This window comes from Salvelinus alpinus, chromosome 26, assembly GCF_045679555.1.
Source record: "Salvelinus alpinus chromosome 26, SLU_Salpinus.1, whole genome shotgun sequence".
NCBI lineage: Eukaryota > Metazoa > Chordata > Actinopteri > Salmoniformes > Salmonidae > Salvelinus > Salvelinus alpinus.
Window position 1 is genome coordinate 16,182,686 of NC_092111.1, and position 18,656 is coordinate 16,201,341.

An 18,656-nucleotide genomic window follows, 5' to 3' on the forward strand; every position below is an offset into this window, starting at 1 on the left:
TGCATGGCATGCACACACACCATCACTATTGACACCTCTTCTCACCCACTGTATGGATATGCACCGTGCCAAAGTGATTGCCTCTATGGCCATGATGTCCTTAAATTGTTGTGTTTTGTCTGTCTCTGTAGGAGTGCACAGATGTGGATGAGTGTGCTGACCTCTCCAACACCTGCATCCCCAACTCTGTCTGCATCAACACAGAGGTCAGTAGAGGAAAGGGAGTCAGAGGTTTCTAAAGTAAAGATTTACCACTTCAAGAAATACACGATTTTCTCTCTCTGTGTCTCTCTCTTTGTGTCTTTCTCTGTCTCCCACTCTCTCCCCTTCTGTCTCCCCCAACTCCCTCCTCCATCTCTCCCTCTCACCCTTCCTCTCTCTCCCTCCCCCCTTTACCCTCCTGTCCCTCTCCCCCCTCAGGGCTCGTTCATGTGTGGTCCGTGTAAGGAGAGCTTTGTGGGCAACCAGACGGTGGGCTGTTTCCTGCGGAGGTCCTGCGCCATGCTGGGCTTCAACCCCTGCGACGTCAACGCCCACTGTGTCATAAAGGGTGCTGCCGAGGTCTCCTGCGAGGTAAGACACATATAGCACATCTCAATAGGCTAAAAAAAGGAAGTTGTTAAAGCGATAGTTCACCCAAATTACAAAATGACACATTGGTTTCCTTACCCTGTAATCAGTGTATGGATAGTATATGCTTTGGTTCAGTTCCCTAGCACTGTTTCTACATGTTTTAGTACCAGGGAAACTAAACCAAAGCATGGATTGCTGTCATACCTTGTCCATACACTGCTTACAGGATAAGGAAACCAACATGCTATTTTTTATTTGGGTGAACTATCTCTTCAATATCTTTTTAGCAACTAGACAAAACACCAAAATATGACATATTTCCCAAAATGTATTGTCATGGAAAAGACGTCTTTATCTGGTTGTAACAGAAACCAGTTGGTTGTAATCTGGCTGTACAGTATCACATCATTAAGAAATCATGTTCCATTGTTTTACTACTTAGTATATTCTCTCTGAATATCTCTTCCAGTGTAATGTGGGCTGGGCAGGAAATGGGTATACGTGTGGTCCAGACACAGACAGCGACGGCTACCCCGACCAGCCTCTCCCCTGCATAGACAATGACTATCACTGTCGAGCCGTAAGCATGTTCCACACACACACACTGCACACACACACACACCACACACACACACACACACACACACACACACACACACACACACACACACACACACACACACACACACACACACACACACACACACACACACACACACACACACACACACACACACACACACACACACACACACACACACACAAATGTCTTACTTGCCATAAAAATGATGTGTTGTGTTCCCTGTGCAGGACAATTGTGTGAACACACCCAACTCTGGCCAGGAAGACGCAGACGGAGACGGAATCGGTGACCAGTGTGACGAAGATGCGGACGGAGACGGAATCCAGAACGTGGAGGTCAGTCTAGCCTTGTATTCTGTCAGTGCGGGGTTATGTTCAGTAAGCAAAACGGAATCTCCCTGACTCCACTTCCCACCATTTTGTATTTCCGCTTTGTTTTTCTAGGACAACTGCCGTCTGGTCCCCAACAAGGACCAACAGAACTCGGACACAGACTCATATGGGGACGCGTGTGACAACTGCCCCAATGTTCCCAACGGCAGCCAGAAGGACACCGACGGAAATGGGGCTGGCGACACCTGTGACAATGACATTGATGGGGATGGTAGGCTATGGATCGCTTATGACAGGGCTATTCAATTACTGTCCCACAAGGACCAAATTACTGCTGTTCCCCCCCCCCCCCCACCTGGTAGTTAATTGATTGATTCATTGTATTGATTGTGTTCCTTGTCTGATTTAGTTCCTGATTAGAGGGAGAGAATGGAAAACCTAAGTGTTTCAGTCCTCCAGGGTAGCAGTGCTGATATAGGATCACTTTTGTCTTCAGATCATAATGAATAAGAGTATATGAACAGGGAGGACTTAATCCTAGATCATCAGCACTTTTACTCTGAGACGCTTTGTGAATACGGACCCAAGACCGTAATTCAATCACTCATCTTCCTCCTTCTCATCCTCTCGCCAGGTATCCCAAACGTGCTGGACAACTGTCCCAAGATGCCCAACCCTATGCAGACGGACCGTGACGGGGATGGAGTGGGAGACGCATGTGACAGCTGCCCAGAAGTCAACGACCCCTTGCAGGTCAGAGGTCAAGAATACAGTTCTTAGAGATTGACGCTGAAATAAAAATATAGTTTATTGAGGAAATCTTTGAAATGTCTTTTCTCCATTCAGTCTGACATGGACAATGACCTGGTGGGAGATGTGTGTGACACCAACCAGGATATGTGAGTGTTCCTACTAGTTTTCTGGTTTAGGGGACTTCAGAACCAGATAACAACCCCAGAATTACCCCTTTACCTGGTTGTTATCTGGTTATATCTCCAGATGACAACCAGGCTGAACCAGGTAAAGCTGTCTTTTTGTTGTCACTAAAAAGATATGTATAAAATACATAATTTTACAATAAGTATATAAACTGACCATGACGCGTCTTTCTTCTCAACGCAGTTAAGCCTAAACCACACCCCGTTATTCAGAGGGGCGTTCTACAACGCTTTGAGAACTCTCCAAGTCTCCAAGTCTGTCACGCCATGACCTTAGAGAGCCTTTTTATGTCTCTATTTGGTTTGGTCAGGGTGTGATTTGGGTGGGCATTCTATGTTCTTTATTTCTATGATTTGTGTTTCTATGTTTTGGCCGGGTATGGTTCTCAATCAGGGACAGCTGTCTATCATTGTCTCTGATTGGGAATCATACTTAGGCAGCATGTTTTGCCACCTTAGGTTGTGGGATGTTGTTTTTTGTTAGCTCTACGTAGCCTACGGAACGTGACGTTCGTTGTTCTTTTGTTGTTTTGTTTGGTGTTCGGATTTAATAAAGAAGCATGAACATGTACGATGCTGCACCTTGGTCTCATCCTTCCGACGAGCGTTACAAAGTCTGGAAGTGAATATCACGTAGCGCTAAATTTCAGTCACTGATTAATAACATTTGCCCATGTACTTCAAGATTGTAAAATATAATAACATAACACTCAAAGACAGATTCAATGGCTGTAGCATAGTGTATTCGACAGAATGATTAGCTAATAAATATTTGAGAAATTATTCATAATAAGCATATGCTTTTACCTGATAATAGACTACTAATAATAATATAACAACTTCAAATACCGAGCTAGTAACGTTAAGTAGCCTAGGTTAACTTAGCTGACCTTCAATTGAGGGAATTCAGCAGAGTTCTCTGAGACATTTTTACAACTCATGGAAACTCTGAAAATAAATACATTGGCAAATGTTACCAAACATGATAATAATAGGCCTGCATTACGGTAGGCAGCTAATTTTTCAATTACACTTTCCTTCCTTACCTTGGAAGGTCACTGTCTCCGCGCTTATCGCCTGTGAGTGAGACAATGCTAGCTAGCCAATGGGAGTGTAGTAGAACGCCCCTCTGAATAACGGGGCGTGGTTTTGGTTTAACTGTGTTGGGAAAAAGAAAGACGCGACCATGACATTGAAAAATACGTCAGGCTGACATCATTTCAACCAGTCTTGCCTGCTGGGTCAATGAGCCTGTTTCTAATGTCCCTGTCTTGTCCTCATGTGTCAAGGGATGGGGACGGCCACCAGGACTCCAGGGACAACTGTCCAGATGTCCCTAACAGCTCTCAGCTGGACTCAGACAACGACGGCATCGGCGACGAATGCGACGACGACGACGACAACGATGGCATTCCAGATGCGGGACCTCCCGGGCCGGATAACTGCCGTCTCATCCCCAACCCCAGCCAGACAGACACTGACAGTATGGAAGGAGTCACAGTGAAAGAAATGCTTTGTAGCCCAGTCTTAACAGGATTAAAGGCCCAATCTGTTACTTTACTTTCCAGACACGCACAAAGGGGGGGCACTTTTTACTGGAAATTAAAGTTAGATTAGAATTTCATATTCTGTTTTAAATGTTTTGGAATTTTATTGGCCTGCTGACAAGCTACCACAGGGACCTATGTATGTTTGTCCTAAAATATACTGTATGTCATACCAGAGTAACTTATTTTTCTCTATACTCCCATCCCCATCAGTGTTCTCAGAGTGGTATATTTTGTGTTTTGATCTCTCCCTCTGTCCCCCTTGTCCAATCAGGAAATGGCATTGGTGACATGTGCGAGAATGACTTTGACAATGACTCAGTGATAGACTTGATTGACGTGTGTCCAGAGAGCGCTGAGGTCACAATGACCGACTTCAGAGCCTATCAGACAGTCATCCTGGACCAGGAGGGCGAAGCCCAAATTGACCCCAACTGGATAGTGCTCAATCGGGTGACCATTTGGAATATTCCCAGATAGAAAACAAACATTATATTGTATGTACTTTAATTAATTAAGAATTGTTCTGGAATTTTGTTTTAGGGTATGGAAATTGTTCAAACCATGAACAGTGACCCTGGTTTGGCCATAGGTAAGTAAGTCTGTAAACTTCCTTCTACCGCTCTGTGTATCTTTCTGTCTGTCTGTCTTTCTTTCCTCCTCCCCCTGTCTTTATCCCACTTTCTCTCAGTTTTAAATGAAGCTGTATCAATAAAGAGCATGACAAGTCAAGTATCTCTCTCTCCCTCCACCTGATCCCCGCCAGGCATCACAGCCTTTAATGGGGTAGACTTTGAGGGGACGTTCCACATCAACACGGCCACGGACGATGACTATGTTGGCTTCATCTTCGGCTACCAGGACTCGTCCAGCTTCTACGTGGTCATGTGGAAACAGATGGAGCAGACCTACTGGCAGTCGCTGCCTTTTAGGGCCATTGCCCAGCCAGGCCTGCAACTGAAGGTGGGGCACACAGAACACTGCATCTGTTGGCTTTAAAGGGACATTACACTCCAACATCAAACGTGTGTCAGATGTTTTCAGACCTTCAAAGTTGTCTTATGTCAATAGGAGTACACATCCCACCCCCATCCTGTTGTGTTATTCCAGCTACATGCCTCAACATCAAATGTAATAGATATTAGATTACCACAGCCAAACACTTGACTTTACTCCTTCTGCTCAACAGGCAGTTAAGTCACGTACAGGTCCCGGTGAGTACCTCCGTAATGCCCTCTGGCACACGGGCGACACCCCGGGTGAGGTCACCCTGCTGTGGAAGGACCCCAGGAATGTGGGCTGGAGGGACAAGACATCTTACCGTTGGCACCTCAGCCACCGCCCGCAGGTGGGCTACATCAGGTGAGCAAAACATCAAAGGGCATTACAGCCACAAATGCTCTACTCCTAGTTGTATTCTCCTGCCAATGCACTTCGTCATCACAAACGTTCCTCACTATTTAAATGAGCCGTTTTCTGTATAGAGATAGATCTATAGCTCTTCATGGCTACCTGTATATAATTCAGATTATGCACTGAATGTACAGAGCATTAGGAACACTATCCTAATATTGAGTTGCACCCCCTTTCCCCTCAGAACAGCCTCTATTCGTCGGGGCATGGACTTTACAAGGTGTCGAAAGCGTTCCACAGGGATACTGGCCCATGTTGACTCCAATGCTTCCCACAGTTGTGTCATGTTGGCTGGATCTCTACTCCGAATAGCTTGTTCCATCTCATCCCACAGATGCTCAATTGGATTGAGATCTGGTGACTGGGCAGGCCACTGCAGTAAGCTGAATTCACTGTCATCTTTGTGGAACCATTCCTAGACAATCGTATCCTTGTGGCATGGGACATTATCCTGCTAAAGAAATCTATTCGCAGATGGACACTGCTGCCATGAAGGGATGCACCTGATTGGCAATGATGTTCAGACATCATGTGGCATTCAAACGTTGCTCCACTTTTATTAAGGGGCCCGATGTGTGCCATGAAAACGCACGCCACACCATCACACTACCACCACCAGCCTGCAATGTTGACACGCACCATGATGGATACATGTAATGGTTTTCTCCATACCCTAGTCCTCCCATCAGCGTGAAACAGCAGGAACCGGGATTCTCCATTGTCCAGTGTTTTTGTTCCTTAGCCCACTGCAACCGCAGTTTATTGTTTTTCTCTGAAAGAAGTGGAACTCTGTAAGGTCGTTGGTTGCCATACACCATTCGTGTCAAGGTACGACGAATTGTGGATTATTTTATGGGTCTTTGGGCACTAATGTTATACTGGACTGTAGCCTGTCTATTGCTCTGCACAATTTGTGCCAGCCTCCTTTGTCCTCTTTAATAAATGACCTGTTGTTGGCTGGATGTCCTTTGGGTGGTGAACCATCCTTGATACACACAGGAAACTGTTGAGAGTGAAAAAGCAGCGTTGCAGTTCTTGACATACTCAAACCAGTGCCCCTGGCACCTACTACCATAACCGTTTCAAAGGCACTTCAATCTTTTGATGACATCAATAAGGGATCATAGCTTTCACCTAGATTCATCTGGTCACTCTATATCAGGGAAAGAGCAGGTGGTTTGTACACTCAGTGTATAGAGAGATCATTGTGTATACCCATGTCACAGGGTGAGGCTGTATGAAGGCATGACATTGGTGGCAGACTCTGGCGTGGTGGTGGACACGTCAATGAGGGGCGGGAGGCTGGGCGTCTTCTGCTTCTCCCAGGAGCAAATCATCTGGTCCAACCTGGGCTACCGCTGCAACGGTACGTCAACGCTCTCAGAAGATCATTTTCTTGAATTTGAATTTAACCTGGCTATGTTAGAATATTTCTTTCTATCTTTTTCCATCAGATACTGTACCAGAGGACTATGAGTTCTACCGCAAGCAGATCCACGTCAGGGTGTGACTGAGCCTTGCACAGCATCTGTGCAGATACACAACATCACCTGTGCCTTCGCTGTATCTTGCGTGTGTGTGTATGGTTGTGTGTGTGTTTTTAAGGTACATTTACTTTAATGTGGGGCTCTTTCTGTCTTTAGCCCACACAACGACCTTACACCTGACTGCAGGTTGGTCAAGTCAAGAGTTTAAGATTGTTTGACAAAATAAAAGCTTTTATTATTATTATATAAAATGATGAATGAAAGCTACTTTTAAGGAATTAGGATCGTGAAATCCTAAGGTACATGACTATGTGTATAAGGGAAAATGAAATACATATGTTTGAAAAGTGTAAAATCCTACTCTTAGACTTAAACTGAGCATCATAAAGGTTTCAGACTCACAGTTGACGTCACATTACACACCACTGAATCCACTGTTAAATTGTACAATATTTGTCATGATGAAGGGTTAACTTAACACAAGGCTGAGTTTATAAGGAATTTTATAATTTTTATGAGGATCATCGAGACAGACCTATGTGGAAGCCTGTGAGAAACCAATTGCACGGTAATAAACATCCAAATATATATATATTTTTTTTTTTACTGAGTGTTTGCATGTAAACCATAATACTAGATCTCACCAATCCAACATATGCATAAGGTTCATTGGCTACAAAGGCATCCTAATTCTGGTATTTTTTTTCACTAATTGGTATTTTAAGTGACTAGATCTGATGTGATTGGTCAAAAGACCAATTAGTGAAAAAAATATCAGAATTGGGATGCCTGTCTAAATGCAGCCATTATAGCCCTGTTTATACCTGGTCCTTTGTCCAGTTATTATCCACATTCAGATTGTGTCCACCTTTTAAGACAGGAGTAGATGATTAAAATATGCAAACCGCACTGCTTCTTAACACACTGCTCGCTTAACCCGGAAGTCAGCCTTATCTATCAAGTTTGAAGGTAAGACCCAGATGCAGACTGTGTCAAAGTAACAATGTTTATTACAGCAACAGGGGCAGGCAAACGACAGGTCAAGGCAGGCAGGGGTCGATAATCCAGAGTAGGGGCAAAGGTACAGGATGGCAGGCAGGCTCAGGTCAGGCAGAGGTCGGTAATCCAGAGGTCGGGCAAAGGTACAGGACGGCAGGCAGGGTCAGGGGCAGGCAGAGGTGTCAGGCGGGCTCAGAGACAGGACAGGTAAGGGTCAAAACCAGGAGGGCGAGAAAAAGAGAGACTGGGGAAAAGCAGGAGCTGAGACAAAACGCTGGTTGACTTGACAAAGAAGACAAACTGGCAACAGACAAACAGAGAACACAGGTATAAATACACAGGGGATAATGGGGAAGATGAGTGACACCTGGAGGGGGGTGGAGACAATCACAAAGACAGGTGAAACAGATCAGGGTGTGACAGTACCCCCCCCCCCCCCCCCTCTAGGGCCGCGTCCTACCTGGGCACATACCTGGTTGAGCGGGTTGCCGGCACTGGAACTCAGAGATGAGGCCTGGGTCCAGGATATCCCTAGCGGAGACCCAGCACCTCTCCTCCGGGCCATAACCCTCCCAGTCAACCAGGTACTGGAATCCCCTGCCCCGAGGTCGAACCTTCAGGTGACGTCTCATCATATACGCCGGTCGGCCGTCGATGATACGGGGAGAGGTCTGGGCCTGGAAACAGGAGACAAGGGGCAGTCAGACATGGTTTTAACTCTAGACACAGAAAATGTAAAAAAGATACGGAGGGTACGGGGCAACAGAGGACGAACAGCAGAGGGGCTAATAATCTTGGGACAGGGGGGAAAGGTCTCGGCTTCCGGGGGTGTAGCCGCGGCACTATAGCAGCGTACCAGCACCTGAGGCTTGACTTTCTTGGATACCGGTCGGTGCTGCGGAAGCGAAGTGGCCCAGGCCTTACTGAACCCCTCCCAGAGGTTCTGGTACTCTGCAGAGCTGGCGGAGAGGTGCGAGGCAATTTCCGAACCCCCAGGAAGACGTCCCGGGGCAGGCAGAGCTGACTTCAGGCAATGAGTGTGGCAGGACAGGCTCCAGCCCACGATGGCACCAGTAGCCCAGTCAATGGAGGGATTGTGTCGCTGGAGCCAAGAGAATCCCAATACCACTGGAACCTGCAGAGACTCAACCAGCAGGAATTGGATCGTCGGTAGTTCTCAGGCTGCCATCTCATCCTTTACCTCCTCCAATAATCCGTGCAGGAACGTGTCGAACAGCGCTTCTGGGTTCCAGTTACACTCCGCTGCTAGCGTGCGGAACTCCACCGCATAGCCTGCCAAACTGAGGGTGTCCTGCCGAAGCTGGAGTAACTTCCGGGCAGCCTCTCTCCCGGACACCGGAGCCTCGAAAACGTTTCTCACCTCCACCACGAATACCTCCAGACTGAGGCAGACGGCGGAGTGTTGCTCCAACATCGCCGTGGTCCAGGCGAGTGCCCTCCTGGACATCAGCGTAATAATGTATGCTTCTAGCGGTCTGAGGGGAACGAAGAAAGGCTGCAGCTCGAAAACAAGGGAGCACTGGGAGAGAAAGGCCCAGCTGCCTTCCAACCCACCTCTACAACTGCCTTCCGGCACACCTCTCCAGCTGCCTTCCAGGTCAACTCTCCAGCTGCCTTCCAGGTCAACTCTCCAGCTGCCTTCCAGGTCAACTCTCCAGCTGCCTTCCAGGTCAACTCTCCAGCTGCCTTCCAGGTCAACTCTCCAGCTGCCTTCCAGCCAGCCTCTCCAGCTGCCTTCCAGCCCACCTCTCCAGCTACCTTTCAGGCTACCTCTCCAACTGCATTCCAGCCCACCTCTCCAGCCACTTCACAGGCCACCTCCGCACATGTATCAGGCTGTGGCTGGGAAACACCTGATTACTCTTCTGGTTTCAACACAGTTGATGTACGCCCCTTCCCAAAAGCAGGGCCCAGGTAAATTACTAAACTGTGATTTTGAAGGATACACCCGCCAATTAGGCACTGGAAGGAGAGCATAAAAATCAAGCACTCAGAAGGAAGAAATAAAAAGTGCACTGCCTAAAAAAACAGCTGGAAAGAAGCAAGCCAAGACAAACCACACTGAACAACAACAAAAAACAAAAAGCATTGTGTGCATGGAGCACTTTAACAATTCCAAGTACAGTACAAGGAGGTCTTGGTGCAGTGCTGGGAATGAAAATTATGAGTTCACCAAGCCTATACCCCAGGAAAGCTATACCACTGTCACAACTGTGACATGTTCCAACATTCAGACACAGACACAGACACAGACACAGACACACACAGACACACACAGACACACACACACACACACACACACACACACACACACACACACACACACACACACACACACACACACACACACACACACACACACACACACACACACACACACACAGACCACAAATGTTTAAATGTTTAGTTTAGCTTAGATGTTGCTTGTTTGAGAAAGACCATTTAGTAGAGGGTAAAATGATAAACATGTATTTATTATTTATTCTTTTTTCTGCCAAACAAAATGTTAAATAGGGTAATGATGCTCCCATGGTCTCAATTAAGGCGTTCAATAATTAGTTGCATGTCATGATTTACGCACTTTTTTCATTCTGTTACAATTCACCACAAGCACTGTTACAACTAACCCAGACCATGGGGTAAATTGTAACACTTCACTCCTTGTATTTAAGACAACACTGTGCATTTGCAGTTTGATTTACATATATAGTAACCACACCAAGTTGTAAAGGACAGATGTAGGTTGTGTGTATCAAGTTTTGAATACACTACCATAAACGATCTGAGAAAATAATGAAATGGTGAAATGGGTTACAACCATCCCCGGTCTCCTCTAAACGCCACATCATAGCTACCCACCCCTCCTCTTCTTTTTGTTGAAACTTTTTAAATTATACTCAAGACACAAACATTTTAGATGCTTTTCACTGACAGCCGCAACTCAATCAGCTATAAGCGTGCTGCCCAAATTGCAGGATCCCTAAATAGGCATAAGCCTACACCACAGAAGGTTGGTGGCACATTAATTGGGGAGAATGGGCTCGTGGTAATGAGTGGAATATCAAACACATGGTTTCCAGGTGTTTGATGACATTCCATTTGCGCCATTCCGGCCATTATCATGTATCCGTTCTCCCCTCAGCCGCCTCTTGTGGCCTACACACGTGTGATTTGAAACAAAGCAATGTATTTAAAGAAGCTAATGATCATCTGTGGCTAAGTCATGCTCTCTGGTGAAGTATTTAGATTATTTTTATTTAGACAGGTGTAATTATATAATTTTGGCAAAACATACATTTATACTGAACAAAAATATAAAAATGTAACACGTAAATTGTTGTTCCTATGATTCATGAGCTGAAATAAGAGAAGTGTGCTCTTCACGGATGAATCCTGGTTTCAACTGTACCCGGGCAGATGGCAGACAGCATGAATGGCATTGTGTATGCAAGCGGTTTGCTGATGCCAACGTACAGAGTGCCCCGTGGTGGAGGTGGGGTTATGGTACGGGCAGGCATAAGCTACGGACAAGGAACACAATTACATTTTATCGATGGAAATTTCAATCCACAGAGGTACCGTGATGAGATCCTGAGGTCTATTATCGTGCTCTGGATCGACGTGTACAACAGCGTTTTCCAGTTCCCGCCAATATTCAGCAACTTAGCACAGTCATTGAAGAGGAGTGGGAGAACATTCCACAGGCCACAATCAACAGCCTGATACAACTCTATGTGAAAGAGACGTGTAACGCTGCATGAGGCAAATGGTGGTCACACCAGATATGGACTGGTTTTCTGATCCACACTCCTACCTTTTTTTAAGGTACAGTTGAAGTCGGAAGTTTACATAAACTTAGGTTGGAGTCATTAAAACTTGTTTTTCAACAACTCCACAAATTTCTTCTTAACAAACTATAGTTTTGGCAAGTCGGTTAGGACATCTACTTGTGCATGACACAAGTAATTTATCCAACAATTGTTTACAGACAGATTATTTCACTTATAATTCACTGTATCACAATTCCAGTGGGTCAGAAGTTTACATACACTAAGTTGACTGTGCCTTTAAACAGCTTGGAAAATTCCCGAAAATGATGTCATGGCTTTAGAAGCTTCTGATAGGCTATTTGACATAATTTGAGTCAATTTGAGGTCTACCTGTGGCTGTATTTCAAGACATACCTTCACACTCAGTGCCTCTTTGCTTGACATCATGGGAAAATCAAAAGAAATCAGCCAAGACCTCAGAAAAAAAATTGTAAACCGCCACAAGTCTGGTTCATCCTTGGGAGCAATTTCCAAATGCCTGAAAGTACCACGTTCATCTGTACAAACAATAAATAGTACGCAAGTATAAAAACCATGGGACCACGCAGCCGTCATACCGCTCAGGAAGGAGACGCGTTCTGTCTCCTAGAGATGAACGTACTTTGGTGCGAAAAGTGCAAATCAATCCCAGAACAACAGCAAAGGACCTTGTGAAGATGCTGGAGGAAACAGGTACAAAAGTGCCTATATCCACAGTAAAAAGAGTCCTATATCAACATAACCTGAAAGGCCTCTCAGCAAGGAAGAAGCCACTGCTCCAAAACCGCCATACAAAAGCAGGACTACGGTTTGCAACTGCACATGGGGAGAAATATCGTACTTTTTGGAGAAATGTCCTCTGGTTTGATAAAAAATATAGAACTGTTAGGCCATAATGACCATGGTTATGTTTGGAGGAAAAAGGGGTAAGCTTGCAAGCCGAAGAACACCATCTTAACCGTGAAGCACGGGGGTGGCAGCATCATGTTGTGGGAGTGCTTTGCTGCAGGAGGGACTGGTGCACTTCACAAAATAGATGACATCATGAGGAAGGAAAATTATGTGGATATATTGAAGCAACATCTCAAGACATCAGTCAGGAAGTTAAAGCTTGGTTGCAAATGGTTCTTCCAAATGGACAATGACCCCATGTCACGCCCTTAGAGAGCCTTTTTATTCTCTATTTGGTTAGGTCAGGGTGTGACTAGGGTGGGCAATCCATGTTGTATTTTCTATGTTGGCCTGGTATGGTTCCCAATCAGAGGCAGCTGTCTATCATTGTTTCTGATTGGGGATCATACTTAGGAGGCCTTTTTTTCCACCTTAGTTTGTGGGATCTTGATTTTGTATAGCTGCTGTGTAGCCTGCAGAACTTTACGTTCGATTTGTATTTTGTTGTTTTTCGGTGTTCATTTTAATGAAGTAAGATGTTCGCCTATCACGCTGCACCTTAGTCTCCTCATTCAAACGACGAGCGTGACACCCCAAGCATGCTTCCAAAGTTGTGGCAAAATGGCTTAAGGACAACAAAGTCAAGGTATTGGAATGGCCATCACAAAGCCTTGACCTCAATCCTATAGAGAATTTGTGGGCAGAACTGAAAAAGTGTGTGCGAGCAAGGAGGCCTACAAACTTCTGACCCATGTTAAACCAGCTCTGTCAGGAGGAATGGGCCAAAATTCACCCAACTTATTGAGGGGAGCTTGTGGAAGGCTACCCTAAACGTTTGACCCAAGTTAAACAATTTCAAGGCAATGCTACCAAATACTAATTGAGTGTATGTAAACTTCTCACCCACTGGGAATGTGATGAAAGAAATAAAAGCTGAAATAAATCATTCTCTCTATTATTATTCTGACATTTCACATTCTTAAAATAAAGTGGGGATCCTAACTGACCTAAGACAGGACATCTTTACTAGGATTAAATGTCAGGAATTGTGAAAAACCGAGTTTAAATGTATTTGGCTAAGGTGTATGTAAACTTCTGACTTCAACTGTATCTGTGACCAACAGATGCATATCTCAAATCAAATTGTGTTGGTCACAGTCACATGGTTAGCAGATGTTATTGCGAGTGTAGTGAAATGCTTGTGCTTCTAGTTCCAACAGTGCAGTAATATCTAACAAGTAATCTAACAATTCCACAACAACTACCTAATACACACAAATCTAAGTAAAGGGATGGAATAAGAATATATACATATAAATATATGGATGAGCGATGACCGAGCGGCATAGACAAGATGCAATAGATGCTATAAAATACAGTATATACATATGGAAAGAGTAATGCAAGATATGTAAACATTATTAAAGTGACATTATTAAAGTGACCTGTTATTTCAAGTCTGTATGTAGGCAGCAGCCTCTCTGTGTTAGTGACGGCTGTTTAACAGTCTGATGGCATTGAGATTGAAAAATATCTTCAGTCTCTCGGTCCCAGCTTTGATGCACCTGTACTGACCTCGCCTTCTGGATGGTAGCGGGGTAAACAGGCAGTGGCTCGGGTGGTTGTTGTCCTTGATGATCTTTTTGGCCTCTCTGTGACAACGGGTGTTGTAGGTGTCCTGGAGGGCAGGTAGTTTGCCCCTGGTGATGCGTTATGTAGACCGCACCAACCTCTAGAGAGTTCCCTGCGGTTGTGGGCGGTGCAGTTGCCATATCAGGCGGTGATACAGCCCGACAGGATGTTCTCAATTGTGCATCTGTAAAAGTTTGTGAGGGTTTTAGGTGACAAGACACATTTCTTCAGCCTCCTGAGGTTGAAGAGGCGCTGTTACACACACATACACACACACTACATACGCTAACACACACACATGCATATTGACACCACACACACACACTCACACATAGACATAATTTCACACTCTTTCACATTCTTCACATGCACTGCTGCTGCAATGTTTATTATCTATCCTGATTCCCTTGTCACTTTTTCCCCTACCTACATGTACATATTATCTCAATTACCTCAACTACCTCGTACCTGTGCACATTGACTCGGTACCGGTACTCCTTGTATATAACTTCCTTATTGTTATTTTATTGTGTTACAAATCATTCTTACTTTTTAAACTCAGCATTGTTGGGAAAGGGCTGGTAAGTAAGCTTTTCACATTTACATTTACATTTAAGTCATTTAGCAGACGCTCTTATCCAGAGCGACTTACAAATTGGTGCATTCACCTTATGACATCCAGTGGAACAGCCACTTTACAATAGTGCATCTAAATCTTTTAAGGGGGGGGGGGGGTGAGAAGGATTACTTTATCCTATCCTAGGTATTCCTTAAAGAGGTGGGGTTTCAGGTGTCTCCGGAAGGTGGTGATTGACTCCGCTGTCCTGGCGTCGTGAGGGAGTTTGTTTCACAGTGAAGTCTTCAACTGTATTTGGCGCATGTGACAAATAAAATACTATTTGATTTAAATCATCATTATACCGCCCTCTAAAATTATTTACAGCTGACAACATTGACTTATGGCTTCAATATGCATCATACAGGACCAGGAAATCTGGTCACAATGTGAATATTTTTTTTAACCTTTATTTAACCAGGAAGGCAAGTTGAGAACACGTTCTTATTTACAATTGCGACCTGGCCAAGATAAAGCAAAGCAGTTCGACACATACAACAACACATAGTTACACATGGAGTAAAACAAACATACAGTCAATAATACAGTGAAAAATAAGTCTATATACAATGTGAGCAAGTGAGGTGAGATAAGGGAGGTGAAGGCAAACAAAATATATATATAAATAAATAAAAATATAAAAAAGGCCATGGTGGCGAAGTAAATACAATATAGCAAGTAAAAAACACTGGAATGGTTGGTTTGCAGTGGAAGAATGTGCAAAGTAGAGATAGAAATAATGGGGTGCAAAGGAGCAAAATAAATAAATAAATACAGTAGGTAAAGAGGTAGTTGTTTGTTTGTTTCATTCAAGCTGTCAAAGTAAAAATATGTCGTTCTGCCCCTGAACAAGGCAGTTAACCCACTGTTCCTAGGCCGCCATTGAAAATAAGAATTTGTTCTTAACTGACTTGCCTAGTTAAATAAAGGTGAAATAAAAAATAAATAAATAAAATGAGATGAGACAGTGGCTGGATCAAATACAATACAACGTGCAGACACGCCTGAAAATGTGGGCACAATCAGAATGTGGATAAGATCAGGACACAGGATCCATGTTAGAACCAGGGGTGTATTCAACGGAAAATATTTTGCAACAAAAACGAGAGTTTCTATTGGACAGGTAGGTCCCTTCGTTCCATTTGCTCTGTCAGGTTATTAAATGGTAATTGTTTTCCGTTGCAAGATGTAATGAATACACCGCAGGTATAAACTAGGCTTTTGGTATGCAGGGTTTGACATAAGATATAGCAGACTCACTTTTGCCTCTAGATGGTGCAATGTGATCACAGTTTTAGTGGTGACAGGGGAAACAACATGGGAAACAACTTTCTCTGCACTTCTGATTCACCTTCAAGTTCAACCACCAGTAAAATATGGGTGAAGCAGATTATCTGGTGCAATTTGACCAATTTAGACCATTGAATACCCAGATAGCACACATACGTCTCTCGTTTGGTAATCTTGCCAATTACCAAACGCTCTCCATACTACATCTTCCCGATGTATCATGTAAACATCAGGCTAACGTTGGCGAGAAATATGTGTGCTATCTGGGTACAATATGAGTCATAACATCTAATCAAACAATCTAATGTCTCAGATTTTAGGGCAGAAGGGGAACACTTGAAGTCTTGATAACTTTTCAGCATTTAAATGAAGTCACAGAAAAAAAGTAAGGTATGTAGGTAAAGCCCAGTTATTTACATTTTATAACTTAAGAATCCATAACTATTTGGAACTCTATATTGTGGGACATATTAATAGGTCAAACTTACAGTATGAGTATTACCTATAGAAAGCCAGCGGTCATACTTTGACATTGCTTGAGTCTGCTGTTTTCCTACTTCCAAGAAAGCACCTGGCATATTCATAAACAACCGCTGTCAACGCAAAAGCAACAGCAGTCGACGTCTCTTCAAACTTTACTCACACATTATGTAATTGGCACGAAACCAGCTGTGGTTTTGCAATGGATATTCCAAACAAGTTCAGGAATGAGCTATGTGTGTGACCCTTCTTTATCCTGAAATTGTTTACCAAGTCTGTCTTCAACCCAACATTAGTTTGACTCATGTTTGGTGTTTTACATTTAAAAAAATGTCATGCTACGCTATCTCACTAGAGGGCGCACCCAGTATCTGATAGAGTTTTTCAATAAACATGAATAAAATACAACCACCGACTGTTTGCTCGTTGCTGTTGCTCTAAGATGGCAGCTCCGTGCAAATGTGGATGTGCCAATTGAACCTCAACAAGGAAACAGTCGTTGGTGGCATTTCATTAACGTTTATTGAAAAAGTATGGATTCCCAGCAAACAAAGAAAGGCACACGACTACAGAGGACAAACATAGATACAAGCTGGGCGTTTCATAAATATTTTGAGGTATCAACATGGAGTGGAGTTTAGTCCACTAACTGTAGGCATGGGCAAGCCTACGTAGAAACACGAGCAAATGGTTTAACAAGCTTATCTGCAAACAATGTTTGGTTTTCCCAACACGTCTGACATACACTGAGTGTACAAAACATTAGGAACAGCGTAATTTTTTCAGGACATCCCTTCAGGACATCTATAGCACCCGGTGTCACAGGAAGGCAAATAAGATCATCAAGGACCTCAACCACCTCAGCCACGGCCTGTTCACCCCGTTATCATCCAGAAGGCGAGGTCAGTGCAGGTGCATCAAAGCTGGGACCGAGAGACTGAAAAACAGCTTCAATCTCAAGGCCATCAGACTGTTAAATAGCCATCACTAGCCAGCCTTCACCCAGTCCCCTTCCCTGAACTTAGTCACTGTCACTAGCTGGCTACCACCCAGTTACTCATCCATGCACCTTAGAGGCTGCTGTCTATGTACATAGACATGGAACACTGGTCACTTTAATAATGTTTACTTACTGTTTTACCTATTTCATATGTATATACTGTATTCTAGTCAAGGCTATCCAATTCAACTATTGATGTACATAGACTTTATATACAAAAGTATGTGGACACCCCTTGAAATTAGTGGATTCGGCTATTTCAGCCACACCCGTTGTTGACAAGTGTATAAAATCGAGCACGCAGCCATGCAATCTCCATAGACAAACATTGACACTAGAATGGCCTAACTATTAGTGGATTCGGCTATTCTGCAAAAAAATAAGATCATATTACTCTAGTGCTAGCCTCCCTACACTGGCTTCCTGTTAAGGCAAGGGCTGATTTCAAGGTTGTACTGCTAACCTACAAAGCATTACATGGGCTTGCTCCTACCTGGGCTTGCTCCTACCTATCTTTCCGATTTGGTCCTGCTGTACATACCTACACGTACGCTACGGTCACAAGACGCAGGACTCCTAATTGTCCCTAGAATTTCTAAGCAAACAGCTGGAGGCAGGGCTTTCTCCTATAGAGCTCAATTTTTATGGAATGGTCTGCCTACCCATGTGAGAGACGCAGACTCGGTCTCAACTTTTAAGTCTTTACTGAAGACTCATCTCTTCAGTGGGTCATATGATTGAGTGTAGTCTGGCCCAGGAGTGTGAAGGTGAACGGAAAGGCTCTGGAGCAACGAACCACCCTTGCTGTCTCTGCCTGGCCGGTTCCCCTCTCTCCACTGGGATTCTCTGCCTCTAACCCTATTACAGGAGTCACTGGCTTACTGGTGGTCTTTCATGCAGTCCCTAGGAGGGGTGCGTCACTTGAGTGAGTTGAGTCACTGACGTGATCTTCCTGTCTGGGTTGGCGCCCCCCCTTGGGTTGTGCCGTGGCGGAGATCTTTGTGGGCTATACTCGGCCTTGTCTCAGGATGGTAAGTTGGTGGAT

At 44.3% G+C, this 18,656-nt stretch overlaps 1 protein-coding gene across 1 annotated transcript in view; it reads left to right on the plus strand.

Moving 5' to 3' along the window:
* Positions 1-7,465, plus strand: part of thbs3b (thrombospondin 3b) — a 38,624-nt gene extending 31,159 nt beyond the window's left edge. The window contains exons 10-23 of the mRNA XM_071367995.1: positions 132-206; positions 421-573; positions 1,043-1,153; positions 1,384-1,491; positions 1,600-1,759; positions 2,123-2,241; positions 2,335-2,387; positions 3,716-3,909; positions 4,248-4,426; positions 4,517-4,565; positions 4,740-4,936; positions 5,163-5,335; positions 6,613-6,752; positions 6,841-7,465. Of these exons, the coding sequence (XP_071224096.1) occupies positions 132-206; positions 421-573; positions 1,043-1,153; positions 1,384-1,491; positions 1,600-1,759; positions 2,123-2,241; positions 2,335-2,387; positions 3,716-3,909; positions 4,248-4,426; positions 4,517-4,565; positions 4,740-4,936; positions 5,163-5,335; positions 6,613-6,752; positions 6,841-6,896 (1,767 nt within the window). The 3' untranslated portion in view covers positions 6,897-7,465. The remainder of the gene's footprint in view (positions 1-131; positions 207-420; positions 574-1,042; positions 1,154-1,383; positions 1,492-1,599; positions 1,760-2,122; positions 2,242-2,334; positions 2,388-3,715; positions 3,910-4,247; positions 4,427-4,516; positions 4,566-4,739; positions 4,937-5,162; positions 5,336-6,612; positions 6,753-6,840) is intronic.
* The last annotated feature ends 11,191 nt before the right edge of the window (positions 7,466-18,656 follow it).